The sequence below is a fragment of the Oncorhynchus clarkii genome, chromosome 10 (assembly GCF_045791955.1).
Source record: "Oncorhynchus clarkii lewisi isolate Uvic-CL-2024 chromosome 10, UVic_Ocla_1.0, whole genome shotgun sequence".
In the NCBI taxonomy this organism is placed as follows: Eukaryota; Metazoa; Chordata; class Actinopteri; order Salmoniformes; family Salmonidae; genus Oncorhynchus; species Oncorhynchus clarkii.
The window spans coordinates 32,338,239-32,356,442 of NC_092156.1; the positions used below are offsets into that span (position 1 = coordinate 32,338,239).

The 18,204-nt window shown below is 41.6% G+C and overlaps 1 protein-coding gene across 2 annotated transcripts; it reads right to left on the reverse strand.

The window, feature by feature from the left end:
* Nucleotides 1-3,480: 3,480 nt before the first annotated feature.
* LOC139418273 (52 kDa repressor of the inhibitor of the protein kinase-like) lies at nucleotides 3,481-16,788 on the reverse strand. Of its 2 annotated transcripts, none has more exons than XM_071167611.1 (6): nucleotides 16,524-16,788; nucleotides 15,865-15,985; nucleotides 15,277-15,384; nucleotides 15,123-15,159; nucleotides 9,361-14,916; nucleotides 3,481-4,895 (listed from the first exon to the last, which is right to left on the reverse strand). In XM_071167611.1, the coding sequence occupies exons 1-5, from the start codon at nucleotides 16,610-16,612 to the stop codon at nucleotides 13,025-13,027; spliced, it is 2,247 nt and encodes a 748-aa protein (XP_071023712.1). In that variant the 5' UTR covers nucleotides 16,613-16,788; the 3' UTR covers nucleotides 3,481-4,895; nucleotides 9,361-13,024. The 2 variants fall into 2 exon arrangements, with proteins under 2 accessions (XP_071023712.1, XP_071023713.1); XM_071167612.1 differs by lacking the exon at nucleotides 3,481-4,895 and having other exon boundaries at nucleotides 9,399-9,527; nucleotides 9,654-14,916.
* Between the last annotated feature and the right edge of the window lie 1,416 nt (nucleotides 16,789-18,204).

Below are 18,204 nucleotides of genomic sequence, written 5' to 3' on the forward strand. Positions count from 1 at the left end.
GGTCATAGCTAGCTAGTTGCTACTGAGGAGCTATTGTGGCTAACGCCCTTGTCCAGAAGCATGCACCAGTTAGCCCCGAGCTAGGCCCATCTCCCGACTAGCAAACGAAATACACCAACTACAACACTTCTCTTGCCTATTGGCCTGGACCCTTTGTCGACACGGAGCCCCGCCGATCCATCACGACTGGTCTGCTGACGTAACTCGGCCAATGTGCTCTCAACCGGCCTCTGCGTCGTGGATGTTTGGTGATGATCCATCTGCTAGACTGTCAATTAACACGAACCAGAACCCCCAACAGAAGCTAGCCAACTAGCTGGAAGTCAGTTAGCCACTGCTAGCGGTCATCAGCTAACCTTAACCCGGTCAACTCCTGCCAGTCTGCACAGCGCGATTCAACCCAGACCATACAGGACTGCTATTTCTACACTAAATATCCATATCTCTGGATTCCTACCTCAAGCTCTGAACCTTTTCACCTGGATCATCGCAGCTAGCCAGCTGCTATCCAAGTGGCTACTCCTGGCTAATGTCTCTGTCCCGAAGCAATAACGAGTTAGCCTGGAACTAGCCTCATGCTAGGCCCATCTCCCAGCTAGCTGAAGAGGTCCATAAGCCACCCCTTGGGCTACAATACCTATTTTGCTAATTGGCCTGGACCCCTTTTACTGCCGACACGGAGCCCCACCGATCCAACACGACTGGTCTACCGACGAAATCCACCGAGGAGGTTTCAACAGGCTCCTCCGTCACAGCATCCCCTGAAGGCCCATCCCCTAGCCTCCTAGCTGTGGTCCGCTAGCTGTCGAGAGCATATCAGACTTTTAGCTTAAGAGGTCCATCAGCCAATTTCTTGGGCTACAATACCTGTTTTGTCAATTGGCCTGGACCCTTTTACTGCCTACACAGAGCCCTGCCGATCCATCACGACTGGTCTGCCGATGTAACTGTCCGAGGGGGCTACAACAGACTAACGTCGCGATGTCCCCCTAAGGCCTTTCTGCTATCCCCGGCCTGCTAGTTGTCTGAATCGCTGTGTATCCAGCTCGCCTAGCTACTCATTGGTCTCTATGATCACTTGGCTATGCATGCCTCTCCCTAATGTCAATATGCCTTGTCCGTTGCTGTTTTGGTTCTTGATTAGGGTCTTATTTCACTGTAGAGCCTCCAGCCCTGCTCAATATGCCTTACCTACCCCTTTTTTCCACCTCCCCCACATGCGGTGACCGCACCTGGCTTAAATAGTGCCACTAGAGACAAAACCTCTCTCATCGTCACTCAATGCCTAGGTTTACCTCCACTGTATTCAAATCCTACCATTCCCTTGTTTGTACATTATGCCTTGAATCTATTCTTCCACACCCAGAAACATGCTACTTTCACTCTCTGTTCAGAACACACTAGACGGCTAGTTCTTATAGCCTTTAGCTGTACCATTATCCTACTCCTCGTCTGTTCCTCTGGTGATGTAGAGGTTAATCCAGGCCCTGCAGCGCCTAGCTCCACTCCCATTCACCAGGCGTTCTCATTTGCTGACTTCTGTAACCGTAAAAGCCTTGGTTTCATGCATGTTAACATTAGAAGCCTCCTCCCTAAGTTGGTTTTATTCACTGCTTTAGCACACTCTGCCAACCCGGATGTCCTAGCCATGTCTGAATCCTGGCCACCAAAAATCCTGAAATTTCCACCCCCAACTATAACATTTTCCGACAAGACAGAACTGCCAAAGTGGGCGGAGTTGCAATCTACTGCAGAGATAGCCTGCAGAGTTATGTGATACTATCCAGGTCTGTGGCCAAACAATTCGAGCTTCTACTTCTAAAAATCCACCTTTCCAGAAACAAGTCTCTCACCGTTGTCGCTTATTATAGCTACCCCTACACAAATGGTGCCAAGAGAACTGGCAGCAGTTTTAAGTGCGCCCAACCAATTGTGCTATTATGTGTGTGTGTGGGGGAGGGGGGGTTGTACATAAATGTTTCTGCAACCGTATCTTACGGCAAAAAAAGAGATTCTGGATATCAGGATCACTCACCTCGGATTAGACAAATATTATTTTCTACAGCAAGGAGGACGCACAGGACATTCTCCAAACACCCGACAGGGCCAACATCGACGTTATTTGCAAAGTTATTTGCATGTACAGAGGACAAAGAGCCGGATGCCTCATCAGGACCCGGAGAAGGCAAGAGAGAAAGCTGCCATTACTGTCAATACTACTCAGTTGTAATTGACAACTTATTCTCAACTGGCCTACCTGGTTAAACAAAGGTGAAATAAAAAAAATACAGAGGGTAGTGCGTATGGCCTGTGACAATGAACAAGCATGAATGTTCATTCAAGAAAGCCCCTTCTTTTTAATGGGGGTGAGGGGTGCTGTGTGATTATTAAATATACTCTAAGGAGGTAGGGTTTTGGATGTTTTTGGAAGATGGGCAGGGACTCTGCTGTCCTAACGTCAGGGGAAGCTGGTTCCACCAATGGGGTGCCAAGACAGAGAAGAGCTGCCCTCTCGTAGGGGCGGGAGGGCCAAATAAAATAAAATGTTATTGGTCCATACACATATTTAGCAGATGTTATTACAGGTGTCATGAAATGCTTGCTCCAACAGTGCAGTAGTATCTAACAATACACACTAATCTAAAAGTAAAATAATGGAATTAAGAATCTAAATATGACAAACAATGTCAGAGTCAGGAGTATATATATATATATATATATATGTGTGTGTGTTGGCATGCCTAAGACCAGGGCTGGCAGATTTACTACTTTCTTATATAAAAAAGTAGTACTTTTTAGTTTTGATTTGTCCCCCCTAATTAGTTTACATAATTTTAACGTCATGTACTATGCAAAAAAATTTATATCATACGCATAGCATTTTAAGGCAAATTCCGTAAAGCGGAAGTCAAGCTACTCTAATTAGGATGAAGACATTTGCAAAACGAAAATCATCACACTGCTAGGTTTAATGGGGCATTGAGGGTTCTGACCGTTCTTACTTTACCTCAATGGTACTGACAAATAGGAGTACAGCTACGACCGGAAGTTACTTTTTCGTAGCGATTAGGATAATTAACGTGGCAGGTTAGAAGACTTCTTATTTAGGCTACGGTTAGCTAAAATGCTCTCCTAACCTGCTACGAAAAGTCACTTCCGGTCGTAGCCTTACTCTCTCTAAACAATCTTCATTGATCTCTGAATCTTGTAAAAAGTGTATATCTGCATATTTTCCCTCTATGTATGCAGTAGAGTACTGTAATATCAAATGTATTTTGATATCCTGAATTTTCAAAAATACAGTTATGACAACCGAGTAGGTGATATCGGAATACCACGAGGCTCATGAAATGTACTGCCTACTTCTCACGTTACATGACTAGAGTTAATGGTTGTACCAAAGAGCCTATGGAAAAGGTTTGAAAACTCCGTGGTTGTCAAAAATACATCTGGTTATAATTAGATAGGGATTATATTGGCTTCGTGTGATCAAAGTCAATGAGGAAAAACCTTCCATTTATTTCAGAGATAATGCTATCACCCAAACAAACAGGTAACCCAAATAAAATGGTGTAATTATCAAATGAATGACAATTGCAATTCATTAGACTGAATCAAAAACATTTTTTTCATTTCTAACGATCATTTTTACAAAATGAATATAATTTACATCAACTGTATTTCTTTCAAATTGGTTTTACAAGATGGAGCACTTCAACCCAGATTGCACAAACTGTACATCTAAACATAAGCCTAAAATGTAGTATGGAGAGTTTGCCAATTGACAAGACATCTTGCAGATGTATTTATAAATGTCTACATTTTAAATTGTTTATGTCTGACAAGCATCAACATGCTATTCTGATGTCTTGCAATGTGTAAACACTCCAAACTACATATTCCCTACGCATTTTGATAAATCGGCCAAAGGTGTTAGTGTCTACTGGGAACAACACCAGTTTACATATTACATTTCCAGTCGCATAAACATCAATTACCTATACATAAATTCAGTGGCATGTATTCATGGACACCAAGAGAAACCAGGAATCCCAAAACTGTTTTAAAAATATCATTACATTTTGTCTGTGTTTAATCATTTTCCTTCAATTTGCAAGAGACAATGCATCTCACAGGAGAAAGCATCAGAGCGAGCGAAACAGCGACCCTCTACGTGAAGACCATCTACTGTCTGGTTCAAACGAGTATGACATTGTTTCTTGGATTGACATATTAATTCAAAATGAAAAGCTGAAATGTCTTGACTCAGTAAGTATTCAACCCCTTTGTAATGGCAAGCCTAAATCAATTCAGGAGTAAAAATTTGCTTAACATGTCACATAAGTTGCATGGACTGTGTGCAACAATAGTGTTCAACATGATTTTTGAATGACTACCTCATCTCAGTTCCCCACACATAGATAACTGTAAAGGTCCCTCAGTCGATGAGTGAATTTCAAACAGATTCAACCAAAGACCAGGGAGGTTTCCCAATGGCTCGATAAGAAGGGTACCTATTGGTAGATGGGTAAAAATAAAGCAGAGATTGAATATCCCTTTGAGCATGGTGAAGTTATTAATTACACTGGATGGTGTATCAATACACCCAGTCACAACAAAGATACCTGCATCCTTCCTAAATCAGTTGCTGTAGAGGAAGGAAATCCCTCAGTGATTTCACCATGAAGCCAATGGTGACTGTAATAAAGTTAAGAGTTTATTGGTTGTGATAGAAAATTGAAGATGGATCAACATTGTAGTTCTTCCACAATACTAACCCAATTGACGAGTGAAAAGTTAGACTGTACAGAATAGAAATATTCAAAAACATGCATCCTGCTTGCAACAAGTAATTCTGAAAAAAAAATGCAAAGCAATAAACACTTTTCAGGGGCCTGTTGCACAAAAGTAGAATTAAGACATCCGGGATAAATGACTCAGCTGAGCTCAATGAAGCCAAAACATGTGCGTCCAGGCTTAATTGGTTGCACAAAGACCAAGCCAGGATGAGCAGACACGGATTCATTAAGCCAGGTGAAACCAATCCTGGATAGGTGCGCGCTCACGGCTCACTCAAATAGACCCCGCCACAGATCACAGATTAACTGATTTACCATGGCAACTAGAGCCGCGTACTTTTCCCCGTCGGAAGCACAAATCCTCATGGAGGCATACGAGGAGGTAAAAGATATAATTAAGAAGAAAGGCAACACCGCCACAGTGATAAAGCAAAGAGAAAAAGCGTGGCAAAGTATTGCAGACCGCCTGAATGCGTAAGTAGTGCACAATTACACACTCACCGCTCCGCTGAAACATCACAATTACAATTCAAATATTTAATTCACATCTCCAAAAATGCAGTTGTACTGTAATTATGAAACGGTTAATTTTTTTTATTGAAATGCACTGCAGATATGAGTGAAATTGTGTAAAGTAACTCCATCACACTGTATAAAGCTATGATAAAATTTTTGATATTTTTACTGAAAACAAGACAAAAATACCAAGTAATTTTTTGCAGTGTGACTCCATTAAGTGTGTGTGTGTGTGTGTGTGTGTGTGTGTGTGTGTGTAGATTAAACATGAACGGGCCAAAACGGACATGGCAGCAGGTCAAAATCAAATACAAGAACATTCTGCAGAATGGTATGGTCCCTGACTAATATTTAACAAAGCACAAGCATATATTGTACCCAGAAGGTGCCTGCTCACACATTGTCTGTACTGTTTTAGCAGTGAAAAAGAATACCCACAGACAAGGCACGGGTGGTGGGTCACCAAAGGCTGACCTTACCCCAGCAGAGGACATGGCCTTGGAGCTAAATAAAGGCAGGCCCGTCTTAGAGGGGATCCCTGGGGGGAAAGAGACGAGCATAGGTTCCTCCCAAGATGCCACCCGCTTCATTCAAGGTATGTCCTTCCATCTCTACATGGGATACAACCACATTCATATTGAATCAATTTGGACTGTCTGACTTTGGTTTACCTATTGCCTTGCAGTGTCTGGCAGCACTGTGTTCCTGTTAGAGCCACCAGCACAAGCACCAGACGATGCTGATCCAGTGAGTACTCCATCAAAGGCATACTGTAGGCCTGGCATGTCTTGTCTACTAGCTTCAATATGAATCCGATTAAATGTGATAGGGTAAAGGCCCCAGTGCAGCAGCAACAGCACATGATGGAGACGATGATGAGGAGGAGACCATCTCTCTGGATTCCAGAAGGCATGAGGTATCATGTTAAGACTGTGAAAGTACTATTTACTCTACAATGGTGAGGAGTCCTCATCAAAATCAAAAAATCTAATTTCTTTTACAGGACCCAGATGCTATACAGTGGGAAAACCAGCCTGGCAACATAGTGCGTATTAATAAAAGGACACCACATCCTGCCAAATTCCAGCTGCGCTAATTGTATTGTGTTCACAGAGCTCACAAGCTATCAGAAAGTTGTATGGCAACCACCTCCGGTGCCAAATAGAACTGGCAGACATAGACATTCAGTACAAGAAGAAAAAGATGGAAAATCTTGCACTGGAGTTCGAAATAAAAAAGAGGACAATTAGGAAACTGGACCTTGAAATAAAAAAACTTGAGAGGGAGGTGAGATATGCCTTCAATGTACACTGTATGCTAACTGTAACACAAATGTATTAATCATTATTTTTCTTTCCTCCCCCAGCTCCAAGAAGATGACACAGCTCAAAATAAAAATTAGGTATATTCTCGTAAAGTCAAGTGAGCCATGACATATGAGCTCTTATTGTGAGCACACAGGACGGTGGCATCTTTCTAAGGTTTTTTTTATTTTCCCAGCAATCAGTACAACCAAGTCATTGTTATAAGGCATCGCCCTCTTTTGCCCACCCCCCCCAGCACCAGGTGTGGCCACTAGCCTATATGAAGGCCCAAAATTGTGTGTTCCTTTCTGCTCTGACAATGGCATGCCCATTCGTGCGAGATGTGGTGGATGAAGAAGCACTTGTGCTGAGGAGAGCCTTCAGGTGAGAAAGGGTCTTCAGGGACCGGTTGGACCCACTGGCCTTCCCTGATGACCATCTATATGAAAGATACAGGTTTTCTGCAGATGGCATCAGGTATCTATGCAGACTACTGGGTCCCAGGATTAAGCACCGCACTGCACGGAGCCATGCACTGAGTGTGGAGCAAATGGTTTGTGTGGCCTTGCGCTTTTTTGCTAGTGGAGCCTTCCTGTACTCAGTGGGGGATGCAGAACAGCTGAACAAGGCCACAATTTGCCGCACAATAAGGAGTGTGTGTCTGGCTATCAAAGCATTAGCAGATGTCTTCATCTCCTTCCCTGGCCACAGAAGACTCTGTGACATCAAAGAGGAGTTCTATAGGATTGCAGGTAAGAGGATCTACAAATTACAGGACAACTGTTAACACATAGTAGGATACTCATTACTTTGTGTGACAGGTTTCCCCAATGTCATTGGTGCAGTGGACTGCACACACATAAGGATAAAAGCCCCCTCAGGTGCCCATGAGGCCGATTTTGTGAATAGGAAATCCTTTCACAGCATTAATGTTCAGGTGAACATAACTTTTTGATATTGTCCATTGACGAACACTCTGCATTGCCAGTGATGTGCATTGATTGGTGTAATATTCCTCATCTTATGATTTCAGATGGTCTGCAATGCTGACTGTGTGATCAGCAATGTTGTGGCAAAATGGCCTGGCTCAGTCCATGACTCCAGAATCTTTCGGGCCTCTGAAATCTATCAGTGCCTATCACAAGGTAAGCCACACAACCCCTATTTATAACCATCATGGCTGTGTCAAGAATATCACTGTGTTTATGAGGTAGTAATGATGAGATTTTGTGTTGACAGGTGAATTCTCTGGTGTGTTGCTGGGAGACAGGGGGTATGGCTGCCAGCCTTTTCTCCTGACACCTTTCACAGACCCCCAGGAAGCACAGCAGGCCTACAACCATGCCCATGCCAGGACCAGGGCCAGAGTTGAAATGACCTTTGGCCTCCTGAAGGCACGCTTTCACTGCCTTCACAAATTAAGGGTCAGCCCTGTTAGGGCATGTGATATTACTGTGGCTTGTGCTGTCCTTCACAATGTGGCCTGCCTGAGGAAGGAGAGGGCCCCCAGAGTGCCACCAGCCATGGACTGGGACAATCCGGCAATCTTCCCTGATGACGACAGTGGTCGGCTGCTGAGGGACCAATATGTGTTGAATTATTTTAGTTAGTATGTGTGCTTTCAATTTTGGTTAAATATGTCCTGCGGTGGCAGAGGAATTTGGGTTTTTTTGGGTTCGTTTTTTGACGAATTTGGCCTCTTATGATGTTTGTGCGGTATACTGTGTGTAATACAAGGCTGCAGGGAGGCTACTGCATCCATTCATTTGTCTGTTCAGTTGATGTGTATGGATTTGTCCTGCATTTATTTTAGTGTGCAGACATGCAGGGTGTGTTATACACATTCAAAGGTCTGTATATGTATAATTTTGTATAATATGCTTAGATTCTGTGCTTTCCATCTTGTAGAGTCACTGTGACTTCAGTTTTGAAAGGAGCTGATGGTTTACCTGCTTTGTTTTGTCCTTATTCAATAAAGGAACATAATGTTACACATTGTGTTTTTATATTCATATGGAATGTGTATTTGTTTATATGACAGAGTACTAGGGCCACACTGAAGAAAAAGGATAAAGTCATACATTTATGAGGCTGGTTCTTTCTGCAGAAAAGCTACATATTGTTTTTACAGTTTTGATACTTATGACAATGTGATACTTAATATTCTGGCACATCAGCATGTCTTTGTTTATGAAACCATACTGAAGTACAATTTCACGAAATGCCCCACATCTGTCATTTTAACAACTGTCCTCCTTTAAAACAACTGGTTACAATATTATGACTTGTGTTTTTTTCCCCTCTGTGGCCCTAATATTCTAGCATTTTATATATAGCCTTATAGTCTATGGGAAACTGTAAATTATCTAATGATAGCAACATCATCTAAAAATCATTTTTTATCCAAAATCATTGAAATTAATGATCACAAACGTTTAAATAACAGTGGGTCTAGTTATATGTGATAACAATGTATAGTGAGCAGTGAAATAACTATTGGTTTCCATTTGTGGTGACTGCTGACTGACATTAGGGATGAGATTAAATAGATCCTGGAATTTAGCCTGGTCTGGAGCAGGCTAGCTCCACAGAATAAATCTCCATGGTAATTTATACCATAACATATCCTCCTGCCCCCTATCCATCTTTAGTGCAACCGGATTACGGATCAATTGAGCCAGGATCACCAAGATATCCTGGCTTAATCCCTTATCCTAGTTTTGTGCAACAGGCCCCAGGACAAAAAGTGGTTTGGGACAAATCCAATACAAAAAAATACTGAGTACCACTCTCCATATTTTCAAGCATAGTGATGGCTGCATCATGTTATGGGTATGCTTGTAATCGTTAAGGACTGGGGAGTTTCTCAGGATAAAGAACCAGAATGGAGCTTAGCACAGGCAAAATCCTAGAGCAAAAACAGAATTTACATCTTTATTTAACTAGGCAAGTCAGTTAAGAACAAATTCTTATTTTCAATAACGGCCTAGGAACAGTGATGCCTTGTTCAGCGGCAGAACGACCGTTTTCTTACTTTGTCAGCTCGGGGATTCGATCTTGCAACCTTTCAGTTACTAGTCCAACGCTCTAACCAATAGGCTCCCGAGTGGCGCAGCGGTTTAAGGCACTGCATCTCAGTGCAAGAGGCGCCACTACAGTACCTAGGCTGTATCACATCCGGCCCAGCGTCATCTGGGTTTGGCCGTCATTGTAATAAGAATTTGTTCTTTACGGACTCGCCTAGTTAAATAAATCCACACTGGAGTTGCTTACCAAGAAGACGGAGTTACAGTTGGTTGTCTAGCAATGATCAACAACCAATTTGAAGGTGCTTGAAGATGTTGCCAAAGAATCAAAAATGTTGCACAGTCCAGGTGTGGAAAGCTCAAGTCATGTTCACATTGGCAGTTTGAAGTGACTGAAATTCTATTTATTTGCATATCCGATTCTGTTATTTGTCCTACAGTCTGAACAGCCAAAAAGCACATGGAATCTGATATTTCAAGCTACACTACAAACCACCTATGAAGGTCAGATACAAATCTGATTCCTGGCCATGTGACTTTCATCTGAAAGCTCAAATCTGATTTGCCCTTAAGTGGTTGACTGTTATTCGGCATATCTTCTTGCTAGCTACTCTGTTGACAGTTTGATAAGGACGTGTGGTTGCCAACTAGCTTGTTAATTGTTTGCAAACAAAAGTATTGAATGAGCTAGAAACCAAAACACCTACCTAGCTAGGATTCCTTTTTAAAGTTGAATCATCCTATCCTTTGAGGCTTTAAATGTAAGATCACTTTTCTATGATTTTGAACATTCAAGGCATTTGGGAAATGACCATGGCAGGCATTGTGATAGGGAACACCACCAATCAGCCTACACCACCGCACACACCCGTCGTATTATGACAACTAGCATAGCAGTGTCAGCAAATGACTGCTGTCTGAACACACACAAATAAATCAGATTTGGACACTTGTAACGTGCTGTCTGTTGTCCAAAACGGATTTAAAAAAAACTGATTTGAGCATTACGACCTGCAGTGTGAACAAGGCTTTAGAGACTTACCCAGAGAGACACAGCTGTAATTGCTGCCAAAAGGTGCTTCTAAAAAGTATTGACTCGGGGGTGAGGCAATAACCAGTAAAACATAATCAAAACCTATTTACTTCACTTACTTGCTGTGCTGTTTCGTTGTTCAGTCGTTCCATTCTCAACCAGGATTTCTATGGAATGCCATTTCCGTCTTTGCATGTCAAAAAATATGTCAAATAACAGGACATCCGTTTCATTTTAGATGACACGTACTACTATACAGTTAGCAAGCTAACTATATAGTAGTACGTGTCATCTAAAATAATCCTAATTATAAGACAGTTTTTATTTGATTCATGGTGGTCAGACCCATCTATGTGAAGCTAGTCACAATAGTGGACTTTGCGGTTAGCCTTCAAAATAAAAATGGCATAATTACATTTGTATTACTGTCAATGACATACTTTTATTTTGAAGGCAAACTGAAAATTCCACTATTGTGCCCAATCCTTATTGTGGCCAGCGTCACAACACGTAACCCGTTGTGGTCGAGCCTCACTAGCCAGCTAGCATAAGCTAGCTGGCTGCTTATTACGTTAGCTTTGGGCAACAGGGTTATGACTAGCTATTTATTTTCATGAACTGAAGTTCAATTTCAATAGCCGAACAAAAAGTGGCAACCTAGCTAATACTTACTCACAAGGATTCCTAAATCATTGCTAAGAATAATATAAATGACTGCAGGTTCTACTGGTCATTGTTTTCAGGCTGGTTGTATTGCGGTCGAACAAATTATGCTTTATTACCAACGCGGTATTGTAAACACATCGTTTGTGGCCTGTGTATGCAGATTTTTTTGTACAGCTTTGACAGTGCTACTGTATCTTTTTTGACACGCAGACCCAAACGGAGTTCCATTGTATGCATGTCATGAAGCTAATAGCAGTGACGCCATTACTGTGCAACTCCGGTAGGGAAACATCTGAAAAATAGCGCACTTGGTAGCGCTTGACCAGTCGCGAAAGCCAGTATCACCCACAACAGAGAACGATTGATTGTCAAGGACAATGAATTCCATTATCTTGGCTTTAATGGATTTCACCTTTGAGTTGTCTCGCTGACATTTTTTTTACTCTTTCAAATGATTGCTTGATCCACAGCAGACATTGTGAGCTAGTTTAGGAATGCTGTGTTGCACGTATAGCGCAACGTTTGTACGTGGCATCATGTACCTACGTTATATAGGTATGCACGTCAGCTTTGATATCGGGGCGTTTAGCTAAAAATGGCTAGTTTATATCAGCCGATTCCAATATGTTCACCGATACATCGTGCACCACTAGTGTGAATACTTATGCAAATTAAATATTAATGCATTTCATTTTCAAATGTGCTAACACTTCTAAAAACATGTTTACACTGTCATTATGGGGTATTGTAGAAGGAATAAACGTATATTTTTCACCCATTTTTTTTATTCAAAATGTGGAACAAGTCTAAGGGTATGAATACTTTCTGAAGGTGCTGTACACACAGAAGTATGTGGACACCCCTTCAAATGAGTGGATTTGGCTATTTATGCAACACCCGTTGCTGACAGGTGTATAAAATCCGAGCACACTGCCACACAACCTCAATAGACAAACATTGGCAGTAGAATTGCCTTACTGAAGAGCTCAGTGACTTTCAATGTGGCAAAGTCATAGGACACCACCTTCTCAACAAGTCAGTTCATCAAATTTCTGCCCTGCTAGAGCTGCCTCGGTCAACTGTAAGCGATGTTATTGTGAAGTGGAAACGTCTGGGAGCAACAACAGCTCAGCCGCAAAGTGGTAGGCCACACAAGCTCACAGAACGGAACCCCTGAGTGCTGAAGTGTGTAAAAATCGTCTGTTCTCAGTTGCAACACTCACTACCGAGTTCCAAACTGCCTCAGGAAGCAATGTTCAGCACAATAATTGTTCGTAATGAGCTTAATGAAATGGGTTTCCATGGCCGAGCAGCCGCATACAAGCCTAAGATCACCATGCGCAATGCTAAGCGTCGACTGGAGGTAAAGCTCAGCACCATTGGACTCTGGAGCATTGGAAGTGTGTTCTCTGGAGTGATGAATTACGCTTCACCATCCATTTAATGCCCATGATTTTGGAATGCGATGTTCGACAAGCAGGTGTCCACATACTTTTTGCAGTTTAAAACTAATGATTGATTTTCCCCAAAACAAAAAAATTATATATTTGCATTGGTCATTGGTAAACATATACAGCCATAATAAGTGGTTTAAACATATCAAACATCCAATAGGTGATAGGTAAGCTCAGGTCACAAATGCTAAGGACAGACTACTACTAACATAAAAGAACAAGTAATTTAGTCAACAGGCTGGCATACTTGCTCATGACTTTCATTTTCAGGGTACATCTTAATGTAACTATCAACCATGACATCCAGGTCATGTCTGGCATTATAATGTATGTTAAGAAACGCCAGAGTCTTGGACCTGTGTTTGTCAGGTGTGTTCTCCAGGTACATCTGAAAGCGTTTACGAGAAGCATCGCCATCAACATCAAGGCTCAGGACTGGCAGGTTGCAGAGCACCCTCAAGAAGGCAAGCACGTTGGGGAAGAACTTCACTTCAGCCAGCTGCAGTGTCTCATGGACGGTGGAGGGCAGGGTCACCTTGCCCCTGTGCTTCCACTTCACCCTCCAGCAGTGCAGCTCAGTGGGGAGAGTGTCTGCATTGGGAAGGTCGTTCCTGTACATCTCCACGTTGTTCTCCTCAGAAGTGTTGAACTTTAACTGCCCCATGACAGCAGGGACGAGCGTCAGACATCTCAGGGCATTGAGGTGGTTTTCAGAGAAGAGGTCGTTCAGTTCATTGATGACGTGGCTCACCACAGGGGCGGTCAGGTGTTCTTTAAAGTAGCTCTCAGGCTGGATCTCTGTTCCAGATTCTGCGTGGTGCTTTCTCAAGTAGAGCCTAGGAACCTTGACCGGGATTTCCAGCGCAGCGGCTAGGTTAACAGCCTCTTCAAACCAGAACTCATGGTATACATCAATGTTGTCAGAGACCTCGTTCAGCGAGTGCAACACAGCGGTCAAGCTGTTGGCAGCAAAGTAGACATCCATCGTTGGCCCTTGCAAGTTCTTGCCAAAGGCTCTTGTGAATGACAGGGTGTTTTTTAGCACAACCAATGTTGCAACAAACTCAAAATCAGCCAGAGCCTCTGATATCTCCAAGGCATCATTTGTGACTTGGTCACTCCACCTCAGATCTTCATTGTCATGAACACTATCCATGCAGAGCAGAAGAGATTCCAGGACATCGACTGCTACCTCAAACGCATCATGTCTCACTGTCCAGTTGGTACGGCAGGCCTCTTTCAGATCATTGGCCTTCTCTTCATTACCCTGGTAGAAAATGGAGATGGCATTCTCCAACTCCAATTGCAGTGAAGAAGCTTCATTGAAAAAAGACTCAATCTTCTTGAAAGTAGACATGACAATCTGAACGCCTGTCAAAGCCACTCCACTTGCCAGTGAGGCATTTAAGGCACAGGTGGATCTTGGTGTGTACACTGCTGTGGGGTACATCTCTGTGAGTTTGGTTGCAATGGTTTTTATTTTGCTAGAATGCACACCGGAGCTGAAGTGGGCCTGCCCTCTACAGTAGTCCATATTTAAACCCCACTTCCTTGTCACCTCAGTCAGCAGCCTCTCCATCAGGGTCTCATCTTCTCCCTCAAATAGAAGGAATCCCACAAAATCCTCCCGCAAGCAGTTGGCCTGGTCCAAAAAACGCAAGAACATGGGGAGGTGGCTCTCGCCAGAGATTTCAACCACATCGTCAGTGACTAATGAGAAGAAGCGAACCTCTCTGACTTCCCGTAAGAGCTCCTCACGGATGCAACTCTCACAAACCTCCATCATCTGCATCTGCTGGGTGAAGGTGCAGCACACTGCGTTCATAGCACTCATCTCAAACCTTTTCCTAAGAGCTTCGTCACCACCAGCATTCATTCGGTACTCCAACAATGCCTTGAAGTTGCTCGGAGTAAGGCACTTGCTCTCCTGCACCTCCTTGGTATGTCTATTCAGAGGTATGTTTTGTTTTCCCAATATTACAATAACTTCAAATAGTGATTTGAGGTATTCTCTATGCTCCTTCTCCTTAGAGGTCAGCTGGGTGGTGTCGTTTGTCTCAGGGTCATCTTGACCTTCCGCAAAATTTGTGTTAGCTTTTGACTGGTCCGCCGAGTCCTCTATAGACAAACAAATCAATATTGGGAAAAGAGGATTAAGGTAACTTTTTGCTTGTGGGTCCTGTGATCGTGCATTGTCTTATGATGGAGAGAAAGACAGCCTTCATTGCTGGTCATTAAATTAAAATCTTGATTATTATCATATTACATTTTAAAACAGCCTCAACAAAAACTGTTGTTCAACGTAAATTGGATGCACAACTTACTTTTCCTCTCTTTCATTTGTCCTGCTTCAGCTTTACTCTACAATAGAAAGATAGAAACAGTCAATACCAAGCTGTTAGAAGAAGCCTTTAAAAATTGTAAGAAATACACTGAATATTTCACTTCTGATTTGGTAAATGGAGAAGAAACCCATACCAGCTCTTTAATCCTCTTGCGTTGCCTAGATTGTGGATTATTGAGGTGGCTTGTTAAGTCAAAGATGGTTGGTGTGGCATTATCCTTCAGCTTTGTCCTGCAAGGACTCTGAAAATATGAAAGATAAGAGATTAACATAACCTATTTGATGGGAATGTAGCACTGGGGTGCACATCTCTGTTCAACTACATCCATTTCAAATATTAAAGCTACATATTTAACTTTTTGGGTGATGACAATTCACATAGAAATGTTAATCAATCTCATTGAACGCAAGTCTAAGAAGTAGGTCAGTTCTATGTGATATATTTATATGCTTCCTTTTCTTAAGTTTTGCATCTTTTACTTTCGGTATTGTACACCAGCTTTAAACTAAAAATACAATATTTTGGTTATTGAAAATATATTTCACAGCGGTTTAGATGGTACAATGATCCTCTACACTTTCATTGCTTGTTTTGTCAAACTTAAATTATACTATTAGAATTTTAGCCACCAGAAAATGGCAGAGCAATTTCTCCATGTTGCACCTTTATATGCTTCAGTTAGGCCAAAGAAACATTAAGCTCGAGCATCAACATCACTTACTGCTTTACATATCATGGATGGTTCAAAGTGGTTAACACAAAGTCTGTAGTGTCTGTTTAGCTGGTCAGGTGTTTTATCTTCAAGATCCTTGCAATGGCAGTTGTCCACCCACTGCTTGCATCTGTGCAAGACAAACAAAACAAAATTAAAATGTATACAATTAACTATCACTGAACATAGGAGACTAGTGAGGGGAGGACGGCTCATAAATGGCTGGAATGAAGCAAAGGGAATGGCATCAAATGTATGTATTTGATACCATTACACCCATTCCGCTCCAGTCATTACCACGAGCCCGTGCTCCCCAATTAAGGTAACACCAACCTCCTATGATGACTACCATAGACGACAATGGTATAATCACGTGTGCCACGTTGACAAGAACATGCAAACTAAAACATTGTGTTATTCCGAAAGCCATCTCTAGTAAACTAGCTTTCTGGTGTTAAAAATAAGCCCTACTGATTTACAAAACTCAAAAGGCTAGCTATGCAATTATCTCTGCAAGCATGCAGCAAAACTAACTAGTAGGCGAGATACTACTCGAAGCACATCTCTGGCGGACAGCTAACGTTAGGCTACATTTCCGTGCAATTAAAAGACAGTACATTACGTAATGTCAAGCAATGAACCACGACTTAGTCAGATTGGTACTATACCTTTCAGTGTCGCTTGGAAACCTGAATAATGGCGATGCTGACTCATTGCTTCTTGTGGTGCAATTCGGTGCGGCGCAAAAGTTCGACATTGTTAGTTTTGCTAATATGCTGCTCTTCAAAAGTAAATTTGAATATTCACTTTACCCTGAAATTACTAAAGAATAGACGAGCGTACTGCGTGGCCTTGAGTCCTGGAGGAAACAACAGGACGCGCGAAAAATCATCTTCCCACAATGCTTTGCTAACGTCACATCCCAGTGCGCATGTCTGTCACAATATTAAACGCTATTTGGGTCGTTGGGATGCCTTAACCGTTTTAAATGTCAACTTCAATTGGGTAGGGAGTCCACTCAACAACAGAGAAACACGAACCTTGTTTCAACTATACCTTATGCCTTATTGGAATGGTTTTATTGATAATGTCTTTTGGAAAAAAGTTTGGATGTTGCCACACACATACGTACTTATTAACAAAATGAAGGAACTTTCTTTTAAAATGATTAATAAATATTATCCTGCCAACCACTATATGAAGAAGTAAAAAAAAACGTTTTTTAAATTGTACCTTTTGTAATGACCACCCAGAAACAGTGTTGCATCTTTTTTGGCATTGTATCCATGTAAGGAATCTGTGGCAAGACATCAGGAGATTTACAATTTAATACATTTATGAAGATTTTACACTATTACAGATAAATGTGCTGCTTGGATTCTGTACTTATGGTAGAAATAAGTTGAAACAATTTTATGTAATTCATTTCATTATTATTTTGGCCAAATTGTATATTCACAAATGTAAATTGACAAGCAAAACACCACATTTTATTACCTTGCAAAAATAAATGGAACTATATTTTAAGACAATTAAAGACTCTGGCAACAAAAAAAGCTGTTAGAATTATAAATGTGTTCCCCCATGTACTTTTTGTATTGATTAGTTATGAATAAAATAAAAAAGACAGCCAATGTCAGCCAAAAAACGAAAATGTCAAACATTTCCGAATTAAACGTGTTAGCGCCATCTACTGCATGGAGGAAGCATGTTAGACTACGTAACATTTCTAGATGTGCGTGCTGGCAATTTTTTAATTTTTTTATTTAACCTTTATTTAACCAGGTAGGCCAGTTGAGAAAAAGTTCTCATTTACAACTGCGACCTGGCCAAGATAAAGCAAAGCAGTGCCACAAAAACAACAGAGTTACGCATAAACAAAAGTACAGTCAATAACACAAAATAAAATACAAATCTATGTACAGTGTGTGCAAATGTAGAAGAGTAGGGAGGTAGCCAATAAATAGGCCATAGCAAAGATACAAAAATTACAATTTATATTAATATTTCCGTTAGGGAACGCCTACTCTGTGAAGTGTGCATGTGCACTCTTTCTAAACAAAGCAATTTTTTAAAACTTAGGTTAAAGTTTACAAATCGTAGTCCACTCTGTTCTTAACATATTGTAGTTTTGGGAACAGAAAACTCTATTGTGATCAAATGTTTCATCGATGAGAAAATGTGCAGAATATTTGACAAAATCTATCTCGTTCGAACTTCTCCCACTAGTGAGAGGAGGTAATATGGTAGTGAGAGGTGGGCTCCCTCTCACTACCATACTTGGTAGTGAGTGGAATTGCCAAGCGGATGCTTCACATTTAAACATCCAGTGAAATATATGTCTCATTG